This window comes from Petaurus breviceps, unplaced genomic scaffold (assembly GCF_028583685.1).
Source record: "Petaurus breviceps papuanus isolate PSGF00001 unplaced genomic scaffold, PetGlider_PUasm1.0 174, whole genome shotgun sequence".
Classification (NCBI taxonomy): domain Eukaryota; kingdom Metazoa; phylum Chordata; class Mammalia; order Diprotodontia; family Petauridae; genus Petaurus; species Petaurus breviceps.
In genome coordinates this window covers 47,646,959-47,670,811 of record NW_027185761.1, presented here as the reverse complement: position 1 = coordinate 47,670,811, position 23,853 = coordinate 47,646,959, and the positions used below count along the sequence as shown (strand labels likewise).

At 38.8% G+C, this 23,853-nt stretch overlaps 1 protein-coding gene across 3 annotated transcripts in view; it reads left to right on the top strand.

Annotated features, from left to right (window-relative positions):
* SLC25A26 (solute carrier family 25 member 26) overlaps positions 1–23,853 on the top strand; it is a 163,208-nt gene that overhangs the window by 124,144 nt on the left and 15,211 nt on the right. For all 3 annotated transcript variants that reach the window (XM_069084165.1, XM_069084164.1, XM_069084166.1), the window contains 2 exons: positions 1,684–1,728; positions 23,232–23,301. In XM_069084165.1, the coding sequence (XP_068940266.1) occupies positions 1,684–1,728; positions 23,232–23,301 (115 nt within the window). The remainder of the gene's footprint in view (positions 1–1,683; positions 1,729–23,231; positions 23,302–23,853) is intronic.

The window sequence follows — 23,853 nt, the reverse complement described above, 5'->3', positions numbered from 1 at the left end:
TGTGTGTGTGTGTGTGTGTGTGTGTGTGTGTGTGTGATTTTAAAGTTTATAAAGCATTTGGCTCACAGCAGCATAAGGTAGGTAGTACAAGCAGTATTATCTCCATTTTTCTGGATGAAGAAACAGACCTACAGCCTTGAAGTGGCTAGCCTCTGGTCACTTAGATAAGTGATGGAGCCAGGATTTAAATCCACCTCTCCAGACTCACAAGCTAGCATCCTTTCCCCTTTACCACATCATTTCTTCGTCAAGCCATTCCCCAGTTGATGGGCATTTACTTTGTTTCCAGCTACCACAAAAAGTGGTAGCTCCAAATATTTTTGTGTTTTGTGCCCCTCTGGTGATTTTATTCCATTTTGCATAATTTGTAAGATTTCCTCTTCAACATCTTTCTTACCCGAGGATAGGAGAGTGAGACATATTCTCTCTCTCTCTCTCTCTCTCTCTCTCTGAAACTCTGGAATGAAAGTTGAATTTAGGGAACAGACTAATTTGACCTGACAAGGAAATAACTCTCCTTACAGCAAAATAGAAACCAAAGCTTTAGGCTCATAGGATCATAGCCTTCTAGCTGGAAGAGGCTTTGCTTTAGTCTAACCCTTTCATTTTATAGACGAGGAAACTGAGACCCAGGTAGTAGTTCATCAAAGGTCATATAGGTACCAATTGGCATAACCAGGATTCAAACCCATTGTACCATAAATAAATGCTTTTTTCTCCCACTTAAAGTTTCTCTAGCCTTTAACCTAGTCAGCAGCCCTTTTATAAGTATATGCCTTACTATGGCTTACTTTCACTATCCAAAACCTATTCTGGCTTGGGCTCACATAAGAGTATGAATGCTTTGGGAAATACAGGGGTGAATAAAACATTTCTGCCCCCAAGGGTTTTTCTATCTAATAGAAGAGCTGAAATATGTCCCAGTAAATGCAGTCCAAGGTAAAATGGGAGTTCAGAAATTGAGGGGAAGTGGGACAGATTCAGAGGGAAATGAATCCTCATATTTCAAATTTCAGATTCAAAGAATTATAATGAACTTTAGAAATAACCTCTTTTGTAGCTCCATGTGAGCTTAGTCCAGATAAAGCCCAACATAGGAATTTTTGTTATTCGGTCATTTCCGTCGTGTCCAACTCTCCATGATCCCATTCAGAGTTTTCTTGGCAAAGATGCTGGAGTGGTTTGCCTTTTCCTCCTCCAGCTCATTTTACAAATGAGGAAACTAAGTCATGCAGGGTTAAGTGACTTGCCCAAGGTCACACTGCTAGTAGTGTCTGAGGCCATATTTGAACTTGGGAAGATGAGTTTTCTTGACTCCAGGCCTGGAGCCCTATCCACTGTGCCACCTAGCTGCCACAATATAGGAATAAATATGTTTAAGTTGAATTTAATAGTGGTACTAAACTCCAGGATATCATTGTGATGTTATTAGAGTAGTCCTCCCTGCCCCTCCCTCTTTCCCCTGCCCCCAGTGAGCTAGCACAGTTAGAGAGCCCCTTTCATTTCCCTGCCTAAGGGCATCCAGTTATAAAATGAGTTTAATGGAATTTGCTTTTCATTATACATTAATGCTTGTTTACAAGTGATAATTGAGAGTTAACTTGCTAAACCATAATTCTTAATTTATGCAATCTATTAGTCCTAACATCCTAATTTGTTTGATATGTTTTTGTTTCTCCATAGATTCCTTTCTCTCTTGTGCAGTTTCCTCTGTGGGAGTCCTTAAAGGTAAGTTGTTAGGTACATCTATTCTTAAGTTATTTTATTATTATAAAAAGTAATTCTTGTTATTATTAATGTGTTGGATTCTTATGGGAATCTCTCTTGAACTATCACAAACATCCCTGATTTTATAATTTCTGCATATGTGGCGTGTTTAAGATGTTTCGTGACAAGCCATAAAGAAAGAGTCAGGTTCTGATTAATTGAAAATGTCTACCAAAATGATTTTGTGTACATTATAATACTCAGCCTCTTGAAAACTCAATTTCCGTGACAATAGGGAGTGTGTGAAATTAATCCACAGGCATTCCCCAAATCTCATGGTGGGCAATGATTTCAACTACTTTTTTTTTACCCATAATTTCTCCCCTTTTTTGTGGCACACTCTCAGAGTTACATGGAGAGCATGGGGGAAGAAGGAAGCCCAGCACGCCCCCAAAGAACTGCCAGCTCACTGTCCTTATCACATACAGCTTTCCCATACATCAGAAGGAGTGACCAGGGCTTAGTGGTATAGTAAGGCAAGACTGTTGGATTCCTATCATCTCACCAAGGTCAGACATTGAAACAGCCAATAGTGGTGGAGATGGCAGGGGAAATTGGAGAGTGAGATGTCCTACCACTCTGAGAGTCACTCCTGGTCACATCATAACAGAAGATGCGCATCTTTTCACCGAAGGAAATGACTTCTTGTGGCCACTCAGAATCTGGTGTTGAATACGCTATCTACAAAAGAATGAAGTAGTTACTCATCGCTCAGTGATTAGATATAATTGAGAGGCATAGAAAAGTCTCAAAAAGAGCTATCAAAAGATTAATTATTGTTGCTAACTAAAAATACTTTGTTGAAATTATGCTAGGGTAATATTTGGTAGAAAATTGTTTAATTCCAATTTTTTAATAAGAACAAAAAGTTCTCATTGAATATTCAGAAATATTTCCCTTAAGTCATATTCACCTCAAATTTGAATGTGTGTCATTTATTCAATGAAGCTGGCATTTTCTGGCCATTTTTCTAGGTGATGCATTGTGAAAACAGCTTCCTAAAGCTGTCTCAAGGCATGATGTAATTGCTAGCCAATGAGGTCACATTCCATTAGCATAACGGCAACATTTTTATTTTCTGAAAAAAGAACAATGAAGCCAACAGCTGTTCAGCAAAAAAGACTCATTTTGTTTGTGTCTCAATAACCAGCAATGACACAGACTTTGCAAACACCCTGGCATTCTCGCACATTATCTTGTATGTGGGTATGTGTGAAGTATCAAAGAGAAAAATCCTAAGATTTGTTACTTTTTCCACATTACTGATGTTTATGAGATTCTGGTTAGTTATAAAATGTCACACATTGTTGGAAATAATTAGAGTACATACTATACTCCATAATTTCCTAGTCATTTTCCCTGAGAAGAAATTTTTTGATGCCTTCAACATTTTTTAATCTCCTGAAAGTGAATTAACATGATTTGATGAATTACATTGTTTGTATCATCTCTGTTATTGTTTGCCTATAGCCTAGCACTTTTAAAGGAAACTTTTCTCAAGCCCAGAGGGATTATATGATGTCAGAGGAGGATTTCTCCATTATTTTCATATGGCTATCTATAGTTCTCAGAAATTGACTTTCTTAACCTCACTCTTGGTTTAATCTCATATCTTCATATTGTCATAAAGTGGGAAAAACAGTGCTAGTGTTATGACTTCAAGTTTATTATACTTAAAATGAGATAATCAGCCTCCTACCCTCTCTCCCTGAAAAGTTCTTCCATTTCTTGACTTTTCTGTGTACTGTTAAGGTGATCACTCACCACCATTTTCTCTGTGACCCCACCTCAAAGTCAGTCCTGTTCCTTTCTGACTTCTGACATATCCAGTCATCGACTTCGTCATTCTTTCACATGACTCTTCTTATTCCTTCATTCCTTCACATTCAGCAAATGCAAAGTACTTGCTAAATGCTCACCATGCTAGTCACTAGCAGAAATACAAAGTAGAACTAAGATACAATTCCTGTCCTCATTGAGTTTACTCTCTAGTAAAGTTTACTCTCTTCACTTAGGGTTCATTAACTGGTTTGTTAGGGTTTTTAAACATTTCAATAACTATTTTAATCTAATTAGTTTCATTAGCCATTCTATATATTTTGTTTATGCTTTTAAAAACACTGTTCTGAAAAGGGATCCATCAATTTCACCAGATTGCATAGGGGTCCATAATGCAAAAAATGTAAAGAGCTCTTTTTATAGTAGGAGGATGGCAAATAATAGATAAGCTCAATATTACATAAGTGCATTAGAAAATTACAAAACTGAGCGTTCTGTGAGATTGTAGTGCAGGTATTTGATACTGATGGAGGAATCAGAAAGAGGCATTAGAGAAGAGGTGGTATTTGGGTTGAGCTTTAATGCAAAGAGCTCAGAAGGCAAAGAGAAGGAAGCCATTCTAGAGCAAAGGATTGAATATTGCAAAGTACAGAGTATTTGGTAAGGACAAAGTATTGCTGAGTTTACCCGTGCCTTAAAGAAAAGCATTCTAGGGGCATTCTTACAAATGAATTGGTAGTGGGAGAAAGTTAAAACAAAAAATCCTTTCCTAAAAGTAGGCTGTTGCAATAGTCCATGTTGGTGGTAATGAGGGCCTCTACTGAGATGGTGATAATGAGAATAGGATATAGACTGAGAGAAAACACATGTAAGAAGTATTCCAGAGATAGAATTCACATTGATTTGATCACGGAACAAGAGAGTCCAGGAAGAGTCAAAGATAGCACCAAGGGGGAGGCAGAGCCAAGATGAAGGAAAAAAGGCAGGAAGTTGCTTGAGCTCTCCCACTTTTCATCAGGAGTAATATTAAATCAGGCATCTAAATGGCTTCTGGAGTGACAGAGTCTGCAAAAAGGTAGAGTGAAACAATTTTTCAGCTTCATATAACTCAGAAGGACTTCAGGAAAGGTCTGTATCTCTTGGGTGGAGGAGAGCACAGCCCTACGCAGGTGGTATCTGGGCAAGCCAGCAGGAGATTCTTAGCCATAGCACAGATCAGCAATGAAGGCTCAGCAGGCCAGCTGTGAGGCCTCTAATCCCATCACAGAAGGCAAACTGCCAGCCCAGAAACCCCTGGTTCAACAGGCACAAGTAGGCCAGGCCACCCCAGCATAATAGGCAAACCACCATCATCCAAAACCCTGGTGTAGAAAGCCAATGACCAGGCCTGTGGCCTCCAGCACAAGAAGCTTCGGACAGTGCCTCCTGTGCCCTAGGAGCAGAGCTCAACATAAATATAAGCTTAAAAATTAGTAAATCATGAAATAGGCTTAAAAATCAGCAAAAAACAGAAAAGATCCCTGACCATAAGAAACTACTATGGAGACAGGGAAGATCAAAATGCAAAGTCAGAAGAGCACAATAATGTCAAATGACTCAATGTGAAGCCTCAAAGGGGAAGGTGAATTAGTCTCAAGATCAAAAAGCCATATTAGAAAAGCTCAGAAAGATTTTTAAACTCAAATAAGAGAGGTAGAACAAAAATTGGGAAAAGAAACGAGAGTCATGCAGTAGAATTATGAAAAAAGTCAATAGCTTGGAAAAAGGACAAAAATTGACTGGAGAAAACAACTCCTTAAAAAATAGAATTACGACAGAACCTACAAAATGAGAGAGAGAAGGTAACCTCCCACTGAAGACAATCCAGCAGGCCAGCAGGAAGGGTCCAGCGCAGCACTCTGGGAGCCAAGCCCAGCCCCTCACAAGCCCGAGATTTTAGCCTCAGGGTGGCATGACCAGCCACCGGCTGGAGGGACTTCAGATCACCAGCAGCTGTGGTGGTTTCCAGAATTATCAACACATAGATGCTAAGGACAAAGTGAGAGGTCAGTGCAGTGTGGACTTTGGGATCCAGTACTTTGGGAGTGTGGTCCAGCCTTTACCCCCTGGAGGGAGAAGCCGCTGAGGCACCGTGGCCGTGCAGCTGCTGCCACGTGGCAGCTTCCGCTCCTGGCTTGTAGATTGTAGGGGGACCAAGCGACCAGTCTGAGGGATAATTGCTCTTTAACCTACTTGGATCTGGATTGCGGTCTAGGGTGGAGGTCCTGGGGTGTGTGACCAGCTTGCCAGAGCATGTGGAAGCTCAGAGAGGGCACCCAACTAACAACTCCAGCAGCTGCGAAAACCCCAGCAATTTGGGACAAAGCTCCCTCCCTGAAAGCAGAGTTCTACTTTGGCAAAAAGCTCAAAAGTCAAATAATTCAGTGGCAACATGAGCAAGCAAATGAAGCAAAGCAAGCAGAGCAATCTGACTCTATACTCCTATTTTGGGCACAAAAAGCCTCAAAGCATGGAACAGGGGGAAGACAATGAAGTCAGAACTCATGCACCAAAAGCTTCCAAGAAAAATATGAATTGGTTACAGGCCATAGAGGAGCTTAAGAAAGATTTTGAAAACCACACCGGAGAAGTGGAGGAAAAATTGGGAAGAGAAATGAGAACGATGCAAGAAAATTATGAAATGAGAGTCAATAGCCTGACTGAGGAAAATAACACCTTAAAAAATAGACTAACTCAAATGGCAAAAGAGGCTCAAAAAGGCAATGAGGAGAAGAATGCCTTAAGAAGCTGAATTTGCCAAATGGAAAAAGAATCTCAAAAGTTCACTGAAGAGAATCATTCCTTCAGATTTAGAATGGAGAAAAGGAAAGCTAGTGACTTTATGAGAAATCAAGATGCTGTTAAACGGATCCAAACAAATGAAAAAATAGAAGGCAATGTGAAATATCTCATTGGAAAAACCACTGACCTCAAAAATAGATCCAGGAGAGGTAACTTAAAAATTATTGGACTACCTGAAAGCCATGATCAAAGAAAGAACCTAGAAATCATCCTCCAAGAAATTCCCAAGGAAAACTGTCCTGATGTTTTAGAACCAGAGGGCAAAATAGTTGAAAGAATCCACTGATCACCTCCTGAAAAAGATCCCAAAAAGAAAACTCCTAGGAATATTATAGCCAGGTTCCGAAATTCCCAGATCAAGGAGAGAATATTACAAGCAGCCAGGAAGAAACAATTTGAATATTGTGGAAACACAATCAGGATAACTCAGGATCTGGCAGCTTCTATGGTGATCAAAGGGGTTGGACTATGATATTCTGGAGGTCAAAGGAGCTGGGATTAAAACCAAGAATCACCTACCCAGCAAAACTGAGTATCATGTTTCAGGGGAAAATATGGTCATTCAGTAGAATAGAGGACTTTCAAGCATTCTTGATGAAAAAACCAGGTTGGATAGAAAATTTGACATTCAGATACAAGAAGCAAGAGAAGCATGAGAAGGTAAACAGGGAAAAGAAATCATAAGGAACTTATCAAAGTTGAACTATTTACATTCTTACATGGAAAAACGATAATTGTAACTGATGAAACTTTTCTCAGTATGAAAATAGTTGATGGGAATAGAAATACATACACACACATACATACTATGGTAATGTTTTGCATAGCTACACATGTACAACCTATAATGAATTGCTTATCTTCCCAGTAAGGGTGGGTGACAAGGGAGGAAGGGAATGAATCTTGAATTCAAAGTTTTAAAATCAAATGTTTAATATATATATTATTATTACTACTATTTTACATGTAATTGGGAAATAAGATATACAGGCATTGGGGCATAGAGATCCACCATGCCCTACTGGAAAAGTCGAAGGGGGTATGGGAGAAGATATGGGAGAGATCAGATTAGAGGAGGGGATATCCTGTGGGATCGCTATTTTGGGGCGGTAGGTAGGGGAAAATGGCGAGAAAGTTTATAACTCAAAATCTGGTGGAAATGAATGATGTAAACCAGAAGTTAATAAAGCATTTGGAAAAAAAAAATAATAATCAAGGTGAAATAAAAAAAAGAAAGCAAAAAAAAATCTCACAATCCTTTGCAAAAAGGCAGAAATATTAAATGCATCCTTTTCAGGTCATGATGCAACAAAAATTACATGCAATCAAGGGCCATGGAAAAATAGATTAAAAATTAATTGGAGACAATAATCTAATCCTAAAGAATGAGGGAGTCAAACAACAAATCATAGAAATAATCAAAAATTTCATCAAAGAGAACTACAGTAATGAGACAACATGCCAAAATTTATGGGATGCAGCCAAAGCAGTTTTTAGGGGAAATTTTATATTTCTAAGTGCTTACAAGAATAAAATAGAAAAATATCAGATGAGTGAATTGGATATGCAACTAAAAAAGCTAGAAAAAGAACAAATTAAAAATCCCCAGTTAAATACCAAATTAGATGTTCTGAAAACCGAAGGAGAGATTAGTCAAATTGAAAGTAAGAAAACTGTTGTACTGATAAAACTAAGAGCTGATTTTATGGGGGAAAAAAACCAATAATATAGGTAAATCTTTTGTTAATTTGATTTTAAAAAAGATGAAAAACCATGTTAAAAGTATCAAAAATGAAAAGGGTGAATTCACCACCAATGAAGAGGAAATTAAAGTAGTAGTTAGGAGGTCTTTTGCCCAGCTGTATGTCAATAAATCTGGACATTCTAAGGGAAATGGATGAATATTTTCAAAACTATAATTTGCTGAGATTAACAGGAGAGGAAATAAAATAACCCCATTTAAAAAAATAATTGAACAAGCCATTTTGAACTCCCTAAGAAAAAATCTCTAGGGCCAGGTAGAGTTACAAGTGAATTATACCAAACATTTAAAGAACAGTTAATTCCAATACTATATAAATTATTTGGGAAAAATAGGTGGAGTCCTACCAAGTTCCTTTTATGACAAAAATATGTTGCTCATAACCAGTAAGAGCCAAAACAAGAGAAAAAAATTATAGACCAATTTGCCCAGTGAGTATTGATGCAAAAATTTTAAATAAAATACTAGCAGAGAGATTACAGCAATTTATTATGAGAATAATACACTATGTCGAGGGTGGGATTTATACCAGGAATGCAGGGCTGGTTCAGTATTGGGAAACTATCAGCATAATTGACCATATCAATAACAAAACTAAGAGAAATCATGTGATCATATGAATAGATGCAGAAAAAGCTTTTGACAAAATACAGCACCCATTCCCATTAAAAAACATTAGAGAGTATAGGAATAAATGGAGTTTTCCTTAAAATGTTAAGTAATATCTATCAAAAACCATCAGCAAGATTATATGTAATGGGGATAAACTAGAAACTTTCCCAGTAGGATTAGGCATGAAACAAGGATGCCCATTATCACCACTATATTAGGCATGTTAGCTTTAGCAATGAGAGAAGAAAAAGAAACTGAAGGAATTAGAATTGGCAATGAGTAAGTAAAACTATTACTCTGCAGATAATGTGATGGTATACTTAGATAATCAACTCAAAAACTACTTGAAATAATTAACCACTTTAGCAAAGTTGCAGGATATAAAATAAACCCACATAAGTAAGTCATCAGCATTTCTATAAATTACCAACAAAGCCCAGCAGTGAGACAGAAAGAGAAATTCCATGTAAAATAACTGTAGATGATATAAAATATTTGTGAGTCTACCTGTCAAGACAAACCCAGGAACTATATGAACGCAATTACAAAACACTTTTCACATAAAGTCATATGTGAATAATTGGAAAATTAACAATTGTTTATGGGTAGGGTGAGCTGATATAATTAAAATGACAATTGAACCTAAATTAATTTGCATATTCAGTGCCATACAAACTATCAAAAATTATTTTATAGAGCTCAAAAAATAATAACAATTCATTTGGAAGAACAAAAGGTCAAGAATATCAAGGGAATAATGAAAAAAATGCAAAATGGCCTACCCATACCAGATCTAAAACTATATTATAAAGCAACCAACATCAAAACTGTTTGGTACTGGATAAGAAATAGAGTGGTGGATCAGCAGAATCGATTAGGTACACAAGACACAGTAATCAATAACTATAGTAATCTATTGCTTGAAAAAACTAAAGACCCAACTTCTGGGATAAGAACTCGCTATTTGACAAAAACTTCTGGGAAAACTAGAAAATAGTATGACAGAAACTAGGCATAGACCAACATCTCATACCATATACCAAGATAAGGTCAAAATGGGGGTACATGATTTAGACATAAAAGGTAATACCATAGGCAAATTAGGAAAGCAAAGAATAGTTTACTTTCCAGATATACGGATAAGGGAAGAATTTGTGACCAAATAAGAAATAGAGAACATAATGAAATGCAAATTGTATAATTTTGATTACACAAAATTAAAAAGTTTTTGCTTAAAACCAATGCAACCAAGATTAGAAGGAAAACAGAAACCTGGGAAACAATTTTTACAGCCAATGTTTCCAATAAAGCCTTCATTTCTCAAATCTATAGAGAACTGAAATTTTTAAGAATATAAGTCATTACCCAGTTGATAAATGTTCAAAGGATAAGAACAGGCAGTTTTCAGATAAAGAAATTAAAGCTATTTATAGTTATATGGAAAAATACTCTAAATCACCATTGTTTAAAGAAGTGCAAACCAAAACAACTGTGAGGTACCACCTCATACCTACCAGAGTGGCTAATGTGACAGAAAAGGAAAATGGTAAATTATGTTGGAGAAGATGTGGAAAAATTGGACCACTAATGCATTATTGGTGGAGTTGTGAGCTGATGCAACCATTCTGGAGAGCAATTTGGTTTGACCCAGAAGTGACACTACTCGGTCTATATCCCAAAGAGATTGTAAAAATGGGAGAAGGTCCCACATATGCAAAAATATTTATAGCAACTCTTTTTGTGCTGGCAAAGCACTGGAAATTGAGGGGATGCCCATGAGCTGTGGAATGACTAAACAAGTTGTAGTATATGAATATAATGGAATACTCTTGTGCTATAAGAAATGGTGAGCAGGCAGACTTCAGGAAAACCTGGAAAGACTTACATGAACTGGTGCTGGGTGAAGTGAGCAGAACTAGAAGAACATTGTACACAGTGGTAACAGCAACATTGTGTGATGATCAACTATGACAGACTTAGCTCTTCTCAGCAATACAGTGATCTAAGACAATTTCAAAAGACTCATGATGGAAAATACTAACCACATGCAGAGAAAGAATCATGGAGTCCAAATGTAGATTGAAGCATAGTATTTTCACTTTTTTTTCCTTTCTCCTAGTTTTTCCCTTTTGTTCTGATCCTTCTTTCACAGCATGACTAATGTGATAATATGTTTTACTGATTGTACATGTATCACCTATATCAGATTGCTTGCTGTCTTAGGTAGGGGGAAGGGGAAAGAGGGAAGAAGAAAAAAAATTGGAACTAAAAATCTTATAAAAATGAATGTTGAAAACTATCTTTTCATGTAATTGGAAAAAATAAAATACTTTTAAATGGGGAAAAAATATTACACCAGCATTTCAAAAACTGGAAGACCTATGTTATAAGGAAGCACAGGTTTTGGAGAAAAGATGATAAACTCAGGTTTATATTGGTGCTGAGTTGGAGGTAGCAATAGGATCCCCAAGGAGAGATGTCTTGAAAGCAGTTGGTGGAATTGTGGAAGCCATCTGTGTAGTGGTGATAGTTGATTGAAGCAATGAGGGTGAATGTGTTTGACAGGACGTATTTGAAATCAACCCAGTAGGAAGGGATGATCAAAAGTGTCTCAGACGCCAAAGAGGTCCTGGGGAGGTGGCTAGGGCGGGGGAGTTTTGGGGGCAATAGTAAAGACAGAAAAAAAAAGACTATTTGAATCTTGTACTGAGGAAGCGTTTAACTTGTAAAGGAGCAGTTTCAAGAGAATAGTAGTAGGAGTCAGCAACCAGACTGCAAGAGTCTGTGGAGAGACAGACACTGACAAAGAGGATGTATCAGGTCTGGGCAACTTTTTTAAAAAATGTAATTTCTTTTTTTATTATGATCTTAACTTAAATCATCAACATACATAGGCATTTCATCATACACAAAGAACAAACAAAAAAGGATTGCCTATGAAACGGTGGATTTCTGTGATGTTTCATTGAAAAGGAAGTATATATTAAACTCGATATAGTAGTAATAAATTGTTCCATTTGTGTTCCTTTTTACAGTAAGCAAGAATCAAGCTTCTCTTCCCAACTGCTCTCCTGTAGCATGGATTTCCATTTTCTTTGATCTTCCAGAAATTGGTCCATTTTTGTCTGATGTGGGATAAACTTGGTTTAAAGCAGTTACTTGGGGAGATATTCTTTAAATACTTGGATCATACACGTTTTCTAGCTGAAACTTTCACAAATTTAAATACCTTGCAACTATTTTTGTGTAAATATAAATTCAGCTCACAGGAACAGCGTTAAGTGCCTTCTCTGACCAAAATATTCTGCTAGGTCCTGGGAGAGAGCCAGAATTTAGAAAAGGCATGTAACTTACAGTCTTCATTGGAAGATGAGATTTGTATTCATATAATTATAATAAAATAATATTTGGTAACATAACTCAACTCAAACCCAGGCAAAATCTCCAGTGATAGTGAGAATTTGAGTAATAAAGTATGAGTAGGAATTCTGCTTAGGGAAAGGCAAAGGGTATTCTGGGCACAGGGAGCAACATGAAGACAGAAAAGCACAGCTCCTATGTTTACTTAGGCACCTGTTAACCTGGCAAAGGTAAGTGATACTTTGCCATTCTGGTTATTTATATTACTGCAGGCATTCCTTCCACAAGTACTGATAGAAAACAAAATGTGAAACCTGAATGTTGATAGAGTTACAGGAAACAAGGATCAGGAAAGGAATTAGCACTGAGAAAGCTCCTACTGTGTGCCAGGCACTGTATTAAGTGCTTTTACAAATATCTCATTTGATCTTCACAAAAACCCTTCAAAGTAGGTGCTGTTATTATCCCCTTCTTACAGTTAGGGAAACTGAGGAAAACAGAGATTAAATGACTTGCCTAGGGTCACATAGCTAGTAAGTGTCAGACTGGATTTGAGCTGAAGTCTTATCTTATCTGAAGTCTATATCCCGATCCAGTGCTCTATCCACGGCAGCTGACCCAGTATGCTTCTGCGTTGTTTAGCGGTACAACAAATCAGTTCATTTTCTCAGGAGAGTTCTTTGCCTGCTTGTAATGGTTATGAGAAGTTCATAACTTTTTGCTTGTTACTTTCCTTTGTGTAGTGTAACCAGTGAAAATAACCCCAAAGATGTGTCCTGAGATATTCACAGCAGCGTTATTTATAATAGTCATCGTAAACAAACTCAAGATATAATTATTTTTTAAAAGGTTGAGCAAATTGTAAACATGATGGAGCCCTGTATAGCTATTAAAAATGAAGCATCAATTCATCTACTATATTGCTGTAGGGGAAAGTTTTATATGAAATATTGACTGAAAAAGAGTCATATACAAATTACACTCTGTGAAAGGTTTTTGTGTCTTTTTACAATTCCAGAAAGAAGTTTGGAGAGATGTAAAGGAAGCATTTCGAGTTTAAATACCTATTGGGGGGGGGGAGAGGATTTTCTTTACAGTTATTTAAATTGATAATTTTTAGAAAGAAAATTTCTTATAATTTTTAGTAGATAAAGTTTTCAGAAATTTTGAAGCTCACTTAAGTGAATAGTTAAGTAACTTCCAGGTGGCAGTTGAATTCTAAAATAAAACTATATTTTTTTCAGCATAAAGAAGGTTAGACAATAACCAGCTTGGATGTTAGAGAGATGCATGCTGTAGAAGAGTTTTATTAATTTAATGCCTTCTCTGGGTTGTGAAATTGCTGGAGTAAACATAGACTGCCATTAAGACTAAACATAGGTGATGTCATCAATAGCAAGGTTAGCATATTGTGATTGGAAAATTACATTTTTCTACCATCTAAATTACAAATTGTCTGATGCCATGGATTTCTGAATCAGATATTGTGCATGGCTGGGCACACATGTATGTTTTATATACAACATATATGTACATGATATGGTATCTTAATGTCATACATTTAAAGGAGAATGTACTTGTGATGGGGACAATTGAAGACAGCCCACACTGTATACATTTCCTTGCACTAGAGCCAAAAGACTTATTTATAAGGCAAGAGCGGGTGATGGAACTGGGTCTTTTGAAGTAGAAAACAAAGTCTTCTATTCAGTCTTCACTTTAATAGACTACACATGACAGAGGATTGGCATGCTTCAGGGTTCTGTAGTATTGGGTTTGGCATTGTTTGTTTTCCAATCATGTGAACACTGGTGGGAAATCATATTACCCTAAAAACAAAAAGTAAACTAATTATTCCATGCTGCCCCTCATATGGCAGTCAGTGGAGAATCACTTGGGAAATAGGATATCCAGATTGTTATGTACAGAGTGAAACGACCGGATATTCAGAACTCACTGTGATATTATGGTGAACAAGAAGAAAACCATTCAGAAAGAAAATTAGGTAATCTTAGAAAATAAGGTGCATTTTAAAATGTTATGTAGATATATATGTTTGTGTATGTAATATTTTTTGCTTCCAACACAACTATAAAAGAAGTATTAAAGTGTTTATCTAGCTATTAATCTTAGCTATTTTAAAAACTTAAAACTACTGTTAGAAGTCAAATAGATTATAAAACGCATTAACTAGTTTATCCATCTGATCTATAGCTATCTGAAAGTTGACCCTTTTCTGTTATTGGAGAGGGGCAATTGTATTCTAATAAACAATTACATTTGAAAGCTGCCATCCACCCTTTTCTGTTCTTTCTGAGTTTTGTTCCCAGCCCCCATCATCCTGGTCTTTGCCTCCCTCCTCCACTTGTTTTCACATTTCGAAGCCGGTTTATGGATACACTTCGAAATGGATAATCGTCTTTAGATTATCTTACCCATACTTCTGAAATCATACTGATCAATAGCTTTTCCATGGGACATTTTAAAATTCCTTTTTCTACTTTTTTGTTTTGAATTATTTAAATGACATGAGTAATAGAGTTTCTACTTCCTGTGGGCAGTTTTTCCTTCATCTGTCCAGCTGCAAGTTAGTGTTCCTGTTTATCCCCAAAGATCAGTGAACATTCTCCTTCATGGCTATTTACAGTTTGTATGCCCGCTATTAGCTTTCTTGACAGTACCTATGTTGGCCCAAATTGAAAAGCACATATCTCTTTAGGTTTGAGATACATATTGCCATCCCATTGTTTCGTTATATATAGCATCAGTCTTACAAAAATGTTTTTACTATACTTTATGAAAACAACATTTTACTTTTTAAATGTCTATAAGGGAGAGGGTAAGGGAAAGGAAGTATATATCCTCTGTGCCACCAACTGCCCCAGTCAGAATATGTCAGTGTTAATGGCTCAGTGGATACAGTGCTGTGAATTGGAGTCAGGAAAACCTGAGTTCAAATCCTTTCTTATACACTTACTGGCTGTGTGACTATGGACAAGGCACTTCACCCCTATTTGTCTCAGTTTTCTCATCTGTAAAATAAGGATAATTTTATTACAATAGCTTCCCAGGGACTGTTGTGAGGATCAAATGAGGTATTTGTAAAGCACTTTGCAAACCTTAAAGTGCTATATAAATGCTGACTATTACTGAACACTGAAATGACTTTGCGCCTTTGGATATTTTTTTAATTTCCAGTAGAAATTAAGAGTTATGTGTGGGTAACAAAAGTGATTAGAGTAATTGTTTTTCTTTTTTATAAAAGCTTGATGACTTTTACTTTTTAATGTCACATAATTGCCAAATATGCCCCTTCCCTTTCCTCATGAGTTGTCCATTGTCCAAAAAAAAAAAAAAAAAATTAAAAAAAAAAAAAAAAATTCAACAAAGCCAACCATTGCATCACTTGTATCTGACAGCATAGTATATGTAGCATTTTACACCCATAGTCTTCAACCTATCCAGTGAAAGGAAAGAGGTGCCTCTTCTCATTTCTTCTCTAAGTCAAAGTTTGGCCATTAATGATTATACAGAATTCTCTTTCATTTTTATTGGTGTTATGCTTTACGTTACTGTTTTTACTATGTATATAGTTTTCCTGGCTCTGCTCTGATTGTTCTTCCTTCAGTATGAATCAGTTCATATAAGTCTTCTAATATTTCTCTGAATTCTTCATTTTCTTTTTTTCTTTTAAGGCATAGTAGCACTCCTTTATATTCATGTTCTGCACTTCATTTAGCTCCTCCCTGAACAACAAGCACATATTTTGTTCTAGTTAATTTTTACCACAAGAAAATGGTGCTATGGATATTTTAGTATTAAAAAGGGTCTTTCCTTATGTCTTCAACCTCTTTGGGGCATATGTCTTGTTGTAGGATCTCTGATTCAGAGAGGGTGGTCATTTGTCACTTTTTTGGTTTTTTTAGCCTAACTCCAAATTGCTTTCCATAGTGGTTGGACCAATTCACAACTCTACAACTCCTCCAACTTTTTCTTTTTAAGACTTTTTCTTATCTTTTCCAGTTTGCAATGTGTGAGGTGAAACCTCAGAACTCTCTTGATTGACATTTCTCTTATTAGTGAGTTGGAGCAATCTTTCACATGTTAATGCTCTGTGCAGATGCTAACCAACTTATAAATAAACCCCTAATATAAGCATTTGTTCAGGTAAATCCAAATCTTCTTCCTGTGTAATGTTTTCCGGATTCATCTAGTAAAGTTATAGAGAGATTCCAGCCTGCAGTAGTGGAGGAAATTCCCTAATGGATGAATCACAGATTTTGACATGTACAGATATTTTCTTTTAAAGCACTAATGGAGTTAATGTTTAGCTTATCCAAATCATATCACTTGGCAGTAATGAGCTTATTGTGTTTTGTGTGTTTATACACACGTATGTACATAGACAAATATAGAATAGAGAGTGAGTGTATGTGTCTGTGTGTATGCTTGTGAAAAGGGGGCAGCTTGGGATAGCGAATAGAGAAGTGGCCACAGGGACAAGAAAGCCTGGGTTCAAGTCCTCCTTCTGAAACATACTAATAGTATAGCTCTACACAAATCACTTGCCCTCTCAATTTCCTGCACAACTCTGGTAATGGTGGTAATGGTGGTGACTACAGTGATGGTGATGACACTGGCTAGTATTTATTAGCCCTTTAAGGTTTCCTTAATCATGATAATCCTAGGAGGTCAGAGCAGTAATTATCCCCATTTTAACAATGAGCACACTAAGGCTGAGTGAAGCTTTATGACTTGCCCAGGATCCCATGGCTAGGAAGTATCTCAGGCATGATCTGAGCTTGAGTTTGGTGCTCTGTTCTCCGTGCTGCCTAGCTGCCTCTTAGATTGTAGTTGTAGAACAATTTCAGAGCCGCTTGGGAAAACAGAATCTTTTTATTTGGGAATCCTTGGGAGTCATGTATTTCAGAATCTCAGAGCCCAGTTAGCCCAGCCGACATTGGAATAGGAATTTGTCCATCATATCTGGCAGGAGATTATCTAACCTGTGCTTGAAGCCCCCTGATTAGGAGAAACCAGGACTTCCTGAAGCCCTCGAGAGGAGTTCTGTTAGAAAAGTGTTCTGTTAACCTGAATAGTGCCTCTGTACAACTTCTGCCTTTGCTCCTAGTCTGTTTTTGGACACTAGAAAAATAAAACAAATTAAAGCCATCGACTTGCTGGAGAACATGGCAGAGTGCCGGGGATCAGGTCAGTGACCAGCCTTAAGACTTGGCTGCACAAGCTCGGGACGTTTAGTCCAAAGAAGAGAACACTCCAAGGGCTCATTCTGCCTGTGTTAGCAATAATCATCATCCAAGCTCCCATTCATCTCATGCTTTTAGGTTTGCAAAGAGCTTCACATAGGTTATCTCATTGGATCCTAGTGTCTGCAGATTGAAAGGGTTGTCAAAGGGAGAAAGAATTAAACTTACTCTGTTAGGACTCGAGGGCAGAAATGCAGATTTTGACTGAGCATAAGGAGAAACCTCCTAACCATTTGAGTTGTTCAGAAGGAGAATGGGCTGCCTTGGGAGGTATCAGGTCACCCTGACTAGAGGCTTGTTCGGGATGCAAAATTGATTTTCTGTTCATGTATCCCGATTGAATTTCATTTTATTAGGTTTAGCTTGGTGCTCTAACTTGTCAAGGCCTTTTTGGATGCTAATAGACAAAATTTCTGTTCAGGTATGGGATGAACTGAATGGCCTCTGAAGTCCTTCCAGCTCTGAAATCTAAAATCAGATCCCTCTTCCGCATGACTATCTTTCATACATGTGCTTGAAGGTAGTTTTCATGTCTACCTTTCTCCGGGTCAGACTTGTTATATTCCGTCTCTTGGTGCTCATACAGCCTGATTTCCAGTCTCCCCCACACCATCCAGCTTGTCCTCCTCTGCACACACACCAGTTTATCAATATCCTTCCTGCAAGGTAGCTCCCAGGACTTAACCCAGACTCACAGACGGGGCCTGACTGGGGGAGCATGCAGGTGCTCTCACCACCTTCGCTCTGGATACTCTCCTTCTAATGTAGCCTCTCCTCACAGTAAACTTTTTACATAGCTCTTTTAATCCCCACCCTATCAGACCTTGAGACCTGAAGCTCTGGATGAGCTGAGGCCAGTGAGAGAAAGGAGGGATTCCAAGAAGGGGCCACAGCGTGGCTGAGGGCAGAAGGGATGGTCGCAGTTGGTGACAGAAGGCACAGCTGCTTCTGTTTCTGTTTTCTCTGCCAAGGAGAATGACCGTGGCCTTGGAAATGGCAGAACAGAACTGGCTGACGAGAAGTAGCTATCCAAGATAAGAAGATAGGAAGAACATACTGACTATTGGGGTGGGTTTAGGTCCACTCCTCCAAATGAACTGTGTCCTCATGTAAACAGCATTCTGACTGCTCATAGAGCTTGGGGTCCAAGGTCACTGTCAGGGCTTAAACTCAGGTCCTCTGACCCCAGATCTAATGCTTTCTCTTTTTCATGTTACCTCACCACAGAGGTGAAGAGAGGTCTGATATCATCCATTTAATGGATCACACAAGTCTATGTTGTTATTCATCTTTCATTCTTGAAAAGGACCAATGACATCAGGAAGGTGATGTCTTGACTTGCAAGGGAATTGAGTTTTAAGTGAGGCAGGGCTGGGCAAAGTCGTCAACCTCACTCTTTTCCTCCAGAGTCATCAGAGTTCAGGTCAAGATAACTACTGATGGCCCTGGATGCAGTGGGAGACCTTGGCCTTTTCTGTGTGTGTTAACAAGACAGCCACAAAAATGTCATTGTGTAAAGTTTCAGGTACCTCCTTGATGCCAGGTTCAGAAATTCTTCCTTTAGGCCTTGATGCCCTTTTTGTTCTTTTACACTTAATCTCTTAAGCCTGTGAACCTTGGGAAGTGATATGGTGACTCTATTCTTCATTGAAAGCATCTTTTAGAAATGAGTTTCAGTTAGGCACATTGAGGGACCCAGTGGCTCATTCTGAAGATGTTTTTGTAAATGCTGGGCCCCAATGAGCCTTGAGTGGTTTGATATATTGGAGCCATATCTGTAGCAACCCTCACCATAATCATAGCCCCAGGAAATATTTTCTTAATAGCAAAGCTCTAGAGAATAAGGTATTAGTCTCACCTCTGCTGTCCCTTTTTCTGTATTAGAATTTTTCATTCTTTAAAGTTGCATGGGACACATTTATTTTATTGATCTAGCCACTAAGACCCATATTTTGTTTAAAAGGCTTGTGGTTTACTTTTCTCTTTAATGTGTGCTTGTAAATGAATATTAATTGCAATGAATAAAAAAAAGACTTACACCAGTTTTTGTCCAGCTGTCTTAGAAGAGGCTTGTTGTGCTCTCCACTTGGCCTGAATTGAATAAAAAGCTTTGTGCTGACTTTGCGTAAATTATTCATGCAGAGCATCTTAAGATTTTGCAGAGGATGAATGCCCTGTGTTGAAGAGAAGTAAAATAGTTTCCTTGTCTGAATGATGGCAGTTTCCCATGAATACTGAAAATCTACTGTGTAATGATTTTTAAAAATTAGATTCACCAGACATTTATTATATACCTACTATGTATAAGAAAGGCATTATGCTAGATACTAGGATACAAAAGTAAGACATTATTCCCCACCATATACCCTTCCTCTCATCAGCTTAGGCTCTGTCTTGCCCCTGCCGAAACCCTACTTAGTTCCTCCCTCTGTGCCTTTTGTCCATGTCAGGCCCCTCACCTGAACATTGTTCTCCCCTTTCCTTTTAATTAGGTTCTGATTGCCTACAAAGTGCAGTCCAAATAGAAATGCCTAATCCTGCTATTCAGGAGCTCTCCACACACACAGTCTAACCCCATTTTTCAGTCAAAGCTCCCATTGCTCCCCAATGTAGCATCTTAGAGCTGAGAGGAGCTTCACAGGTCTCCTGGAATCCCAATCCAAATCATGGACACTCCACATCTTTTGACGTGGTCATCTAGCTTCCATCTACCCAGAGCTAGGGACCCCCCTCCACTGTATTCTGACCAAGGCCAAGGAAAGCAGGATTATTCCTTCCCTGGCTCTGGGCCCTCCTAAGATGACGTTAGTCCTTTTAGCTGCTGTCTCAGTGCTGGCTCACTGAAGCCGAGGAGTTTTTAATATGAGCTGCTTTGTAGCCACATCTTCTATATTCTCTACTTGGATTGTTGATCTTTTTTAACTCAGCTGCATGATTGCACAAATATTGCTGTTTAGTTTTATCTTGTTCATGCTGGCCCATTGTTCCAGCCTATTAGTCTTTTGGGATCCCAGTTCTGTCATCTAATAAATTAATTATCCCTCCCAGCTCTATGTAATCTGATGATTACATAAATGAGCCAGCCATGTCTGAGAACTTTCATTTATCCAGCACCATAAAGCTCTGAGTGTAGTTAGGAGCTAAGTCATTGATACAAATGCTGAACAGAACAGGACCAAGGGCAGGCCTCACCCCTCCCACTAGGAAACACCATCAAGACTCACATTTTTCTGTTAATCATCAGTCTTTGAATTAGGTCAGTTAGTTTAATTCACTATTTGCCGATCACCTTTGTTCAAGGCACTCCACTAGGTACTGAGAGTTCAGATATGTAAAACCAAACAGCCTCCTGTTCTCCACGAGCTTAAACTCTAGTAGAGGGGACTTTTGCACAAGTAAAATGGAAGGAAGTTTGTGATGGGGGCAAAGGAGAACTACAAAATGTTCTGGGAAGGGAGGAGATCAGAAGAAGTTTCCTGGCCCCTGTCTAAGCCTGGAAGAAAGAGAAGAGATCCAGTAGATAGAGATAGAGAAGGGTTTAATTTCTAAAATAGGAAGCAGTCTATGCAACCTTTTACTGAGGGAAATATCCTGTAAGACACATAGTCCTTGGTGTGTTGGAACAATGCATGGTCCAGTCTGACTGAAGCAATAGATAAAGGGGAATAAGACCAGGCAAGTAAATGGTACCACATTTTCGAGGACCTCAAAGCCAGCCCAAGGGGTTCTCTAGGCTAGATGGGAATCACTGTAAATTTGTCTGTTGGGATCTCCTTATCTCACTCAGACTGGAAGTGCGAGGGCCACTCACTGGCCCAGTCCTACTTAAAGTGGCCTGGGAGCTTTGACTTGTTCCATTTTTGCCGTGATCTGGTTTGCCCCTCTTAAGGCAACCTGATGGCCTCCGGCTCCCAAGGACTTAGGATATCAATGCCAATGTCATTGTAGACACGTCAGGACTCCTAAGCTCTAGAGGTCTGCCATCCTCAGCCTCCCTAGAAGCAGTGATATAGTCATGAACCACCGTGCCCATCCACTTTGTGAGCAAACGAATAACACGTAGGAAGACCACATTGCTCCCTTGCTAAAATTTTGGGATTTTGATCCTTGGCCCTGTAGCTATAAAGCTAGTACTCTCCACATCAAGGATCTCCATTAATGAGGCAATAATAAATACTACTTAACAAAAACATTAATTTGAACCAAACAAAAATAAATGTCAGATGAAATAAAAGTGAAAGCATACTGTTATTTTTTAAATGCTGTGTCCAAGTGAGACTCAGTCATCCAGGCAGCAGGCATTTATTAAGTACACCCCAGTGTGCCAGTCTTCGTGCTAAACTCTGGGAATACAAAGAAAGGACAAAGATGGCCTCTGCCCTCAAGGAGCTCCCTGTCTACCGGGAGAGTGTTCACTGACAGCAAATAAGATATGTGTAGAATAAATTGGAGATATAATCAACAGAGAGAAGGCACTGACATTAAGGGAGATTGGGAAAGGTTTCTTGTAGACAGTAAGATTTTAGCTGGGAGCCAGGAAATGAGATGAGGTGAAATGAGGAGTGAGAGAATTCCAGTTGTGAGGGACAGCCAGTACAAAATGCCTGGGGCCTGGAAATGGAGCATCTTTTGCAGGAACAGCAAAGAGGCCAGTGTCACTGAATAGCAGAGGGTGTGGGAGTGAGCAAGGCATAAGAAGACTGCAGAGGTCAGAGGGGCCTTGTGAGGAGTTTAGAAGAGCTTTGAAAGCCAAACGGATGGTTTTGTATTCGATCCTGGAGGTTTTTAAATGTGTGGAGAGGGGAGGAAGAGTGTAGCTTGGAGGGTGACACGGTTAGATTTGTGCTTTTGGATATTATAGTTGACAGATGAGTTGAATCAGGGAGACTCCAAGCAGCAGTCAGTCGCATTAATCTAAGTGAAAGGTGAAAGGAGCTTACACTGAGGTGGTACCTTGTTAGAACAGAGAAGGGGCAGAGGGGTGAGATGTTATGAAGGCGCACTGGATGGCGCTGGGCTACAGATGGCTATGGTGGGGTGAGAGTGAGGGGGCAAGGATGACATGGTGCCGTGGGGAGTAAGCGGGGACTCAGGGAGAGAGGGGAGTTCTGGAGGAAAGATAGATAATGAGTTCAGTTCTGGACATGTTGAGTTTAGGTTATGTATGAGCCGTTCAGTTGGATCTAATCTCTCTAACTGATTTGATTTGATATTTCTAATAGGCAAGTTGGAGATGTGAGTCTGGAGGTTAGGAAAGATATTAGGACTTGACAAGTAGATCTGAGAATCATCAACATGGAGATGATAATTGAATCTGGGAGCTGATGAGATCACAGAATGTCTAATGGGAGAAAAGAAGAGGGTTCAGGACAGGGTCCTGGGGGCACCCATGGGGAGTGAGGTAACAACCTTGTCACCAGTTGGGTCTGATGAGGAAGGACTTGGGTGTAATCTGTAAATGAAAGAGAGCCCCGAGAGGCTTTCTCCAGTCACTTGTCTCAGTGCATATATGGTTTCATTGATATTTTTATTAGGGTGATTTGGACCTTATCTAGAAAATATTTTTAAATGTTTCCTGTTGTTAAGGTTAACAAATATATTTTTTAAAAATCTAGTTCTTGAAATTGGATAGTTTCACGTATAGTAGTCAGAGACATCTTTTCCACTCCCAATTGTTTTATTAAATGGTTAAGTCCTTGGGAAAATCACTTAGGACATCACTGAAGAATGCTACAAAAATAGCTTCTCACTTAAGTTCCCATCCTCAGAGTTAACCCACAGGAGGTGGCTGCAACAGAGACACCGACATGATGACTGGTGTTTTCCTTTCTCTTTCAATCTAGGCCCTCTGGTCACGGAAGCAAGGCCATGTGGTCGACTCTTGGCAGTCAGCAGCTTGCGGAGCTTTTGCAGGTGCAAGGGATTATATTATACTGGGAAGGGCTGAAGAAGGGAGAAAAATGTGAATTCATGAGATTAACTGTGCAAAAACATTCCTTAGAATTTCCAATTTGTTTAGAAGAAGACCATTCCAGTGGTTTTTTGAGAGGAGAAATTTCCTGAGGAAGGGGGTGGGGGGGACTGTTGGAAAGGTGTTTGCTTGAAAGACAGCCAGTTTGTTTTCGACAAATTTCTGTGGGATTTTTGGTTTTGGTTTTGGTTTGTGTATACAAGTATGTGGATTTTTTTTACTAAATTGGGGGTTGGGGGAGGAAAGATCTGTCACTCAGAATCTTGCAGTTATCTAAAAAATAATTTGACAAGTCTTCTCTGATGGCAGACTTCTAGTGAACACAGGACTGTGCAACTGCCTGCCTACTTGCCCCAAGCTGTCCTTTGGGGGTTTAGCGATGGCTGCAGTGCAGAAGGCTATGATTCACAGTCGGAGTGACAGCTTGACAGTCTGTGGAGATTAACTCAAGAGAGCAGAGGATCGATCTCTACCGGAAGGCCAAAGCCCTTCTC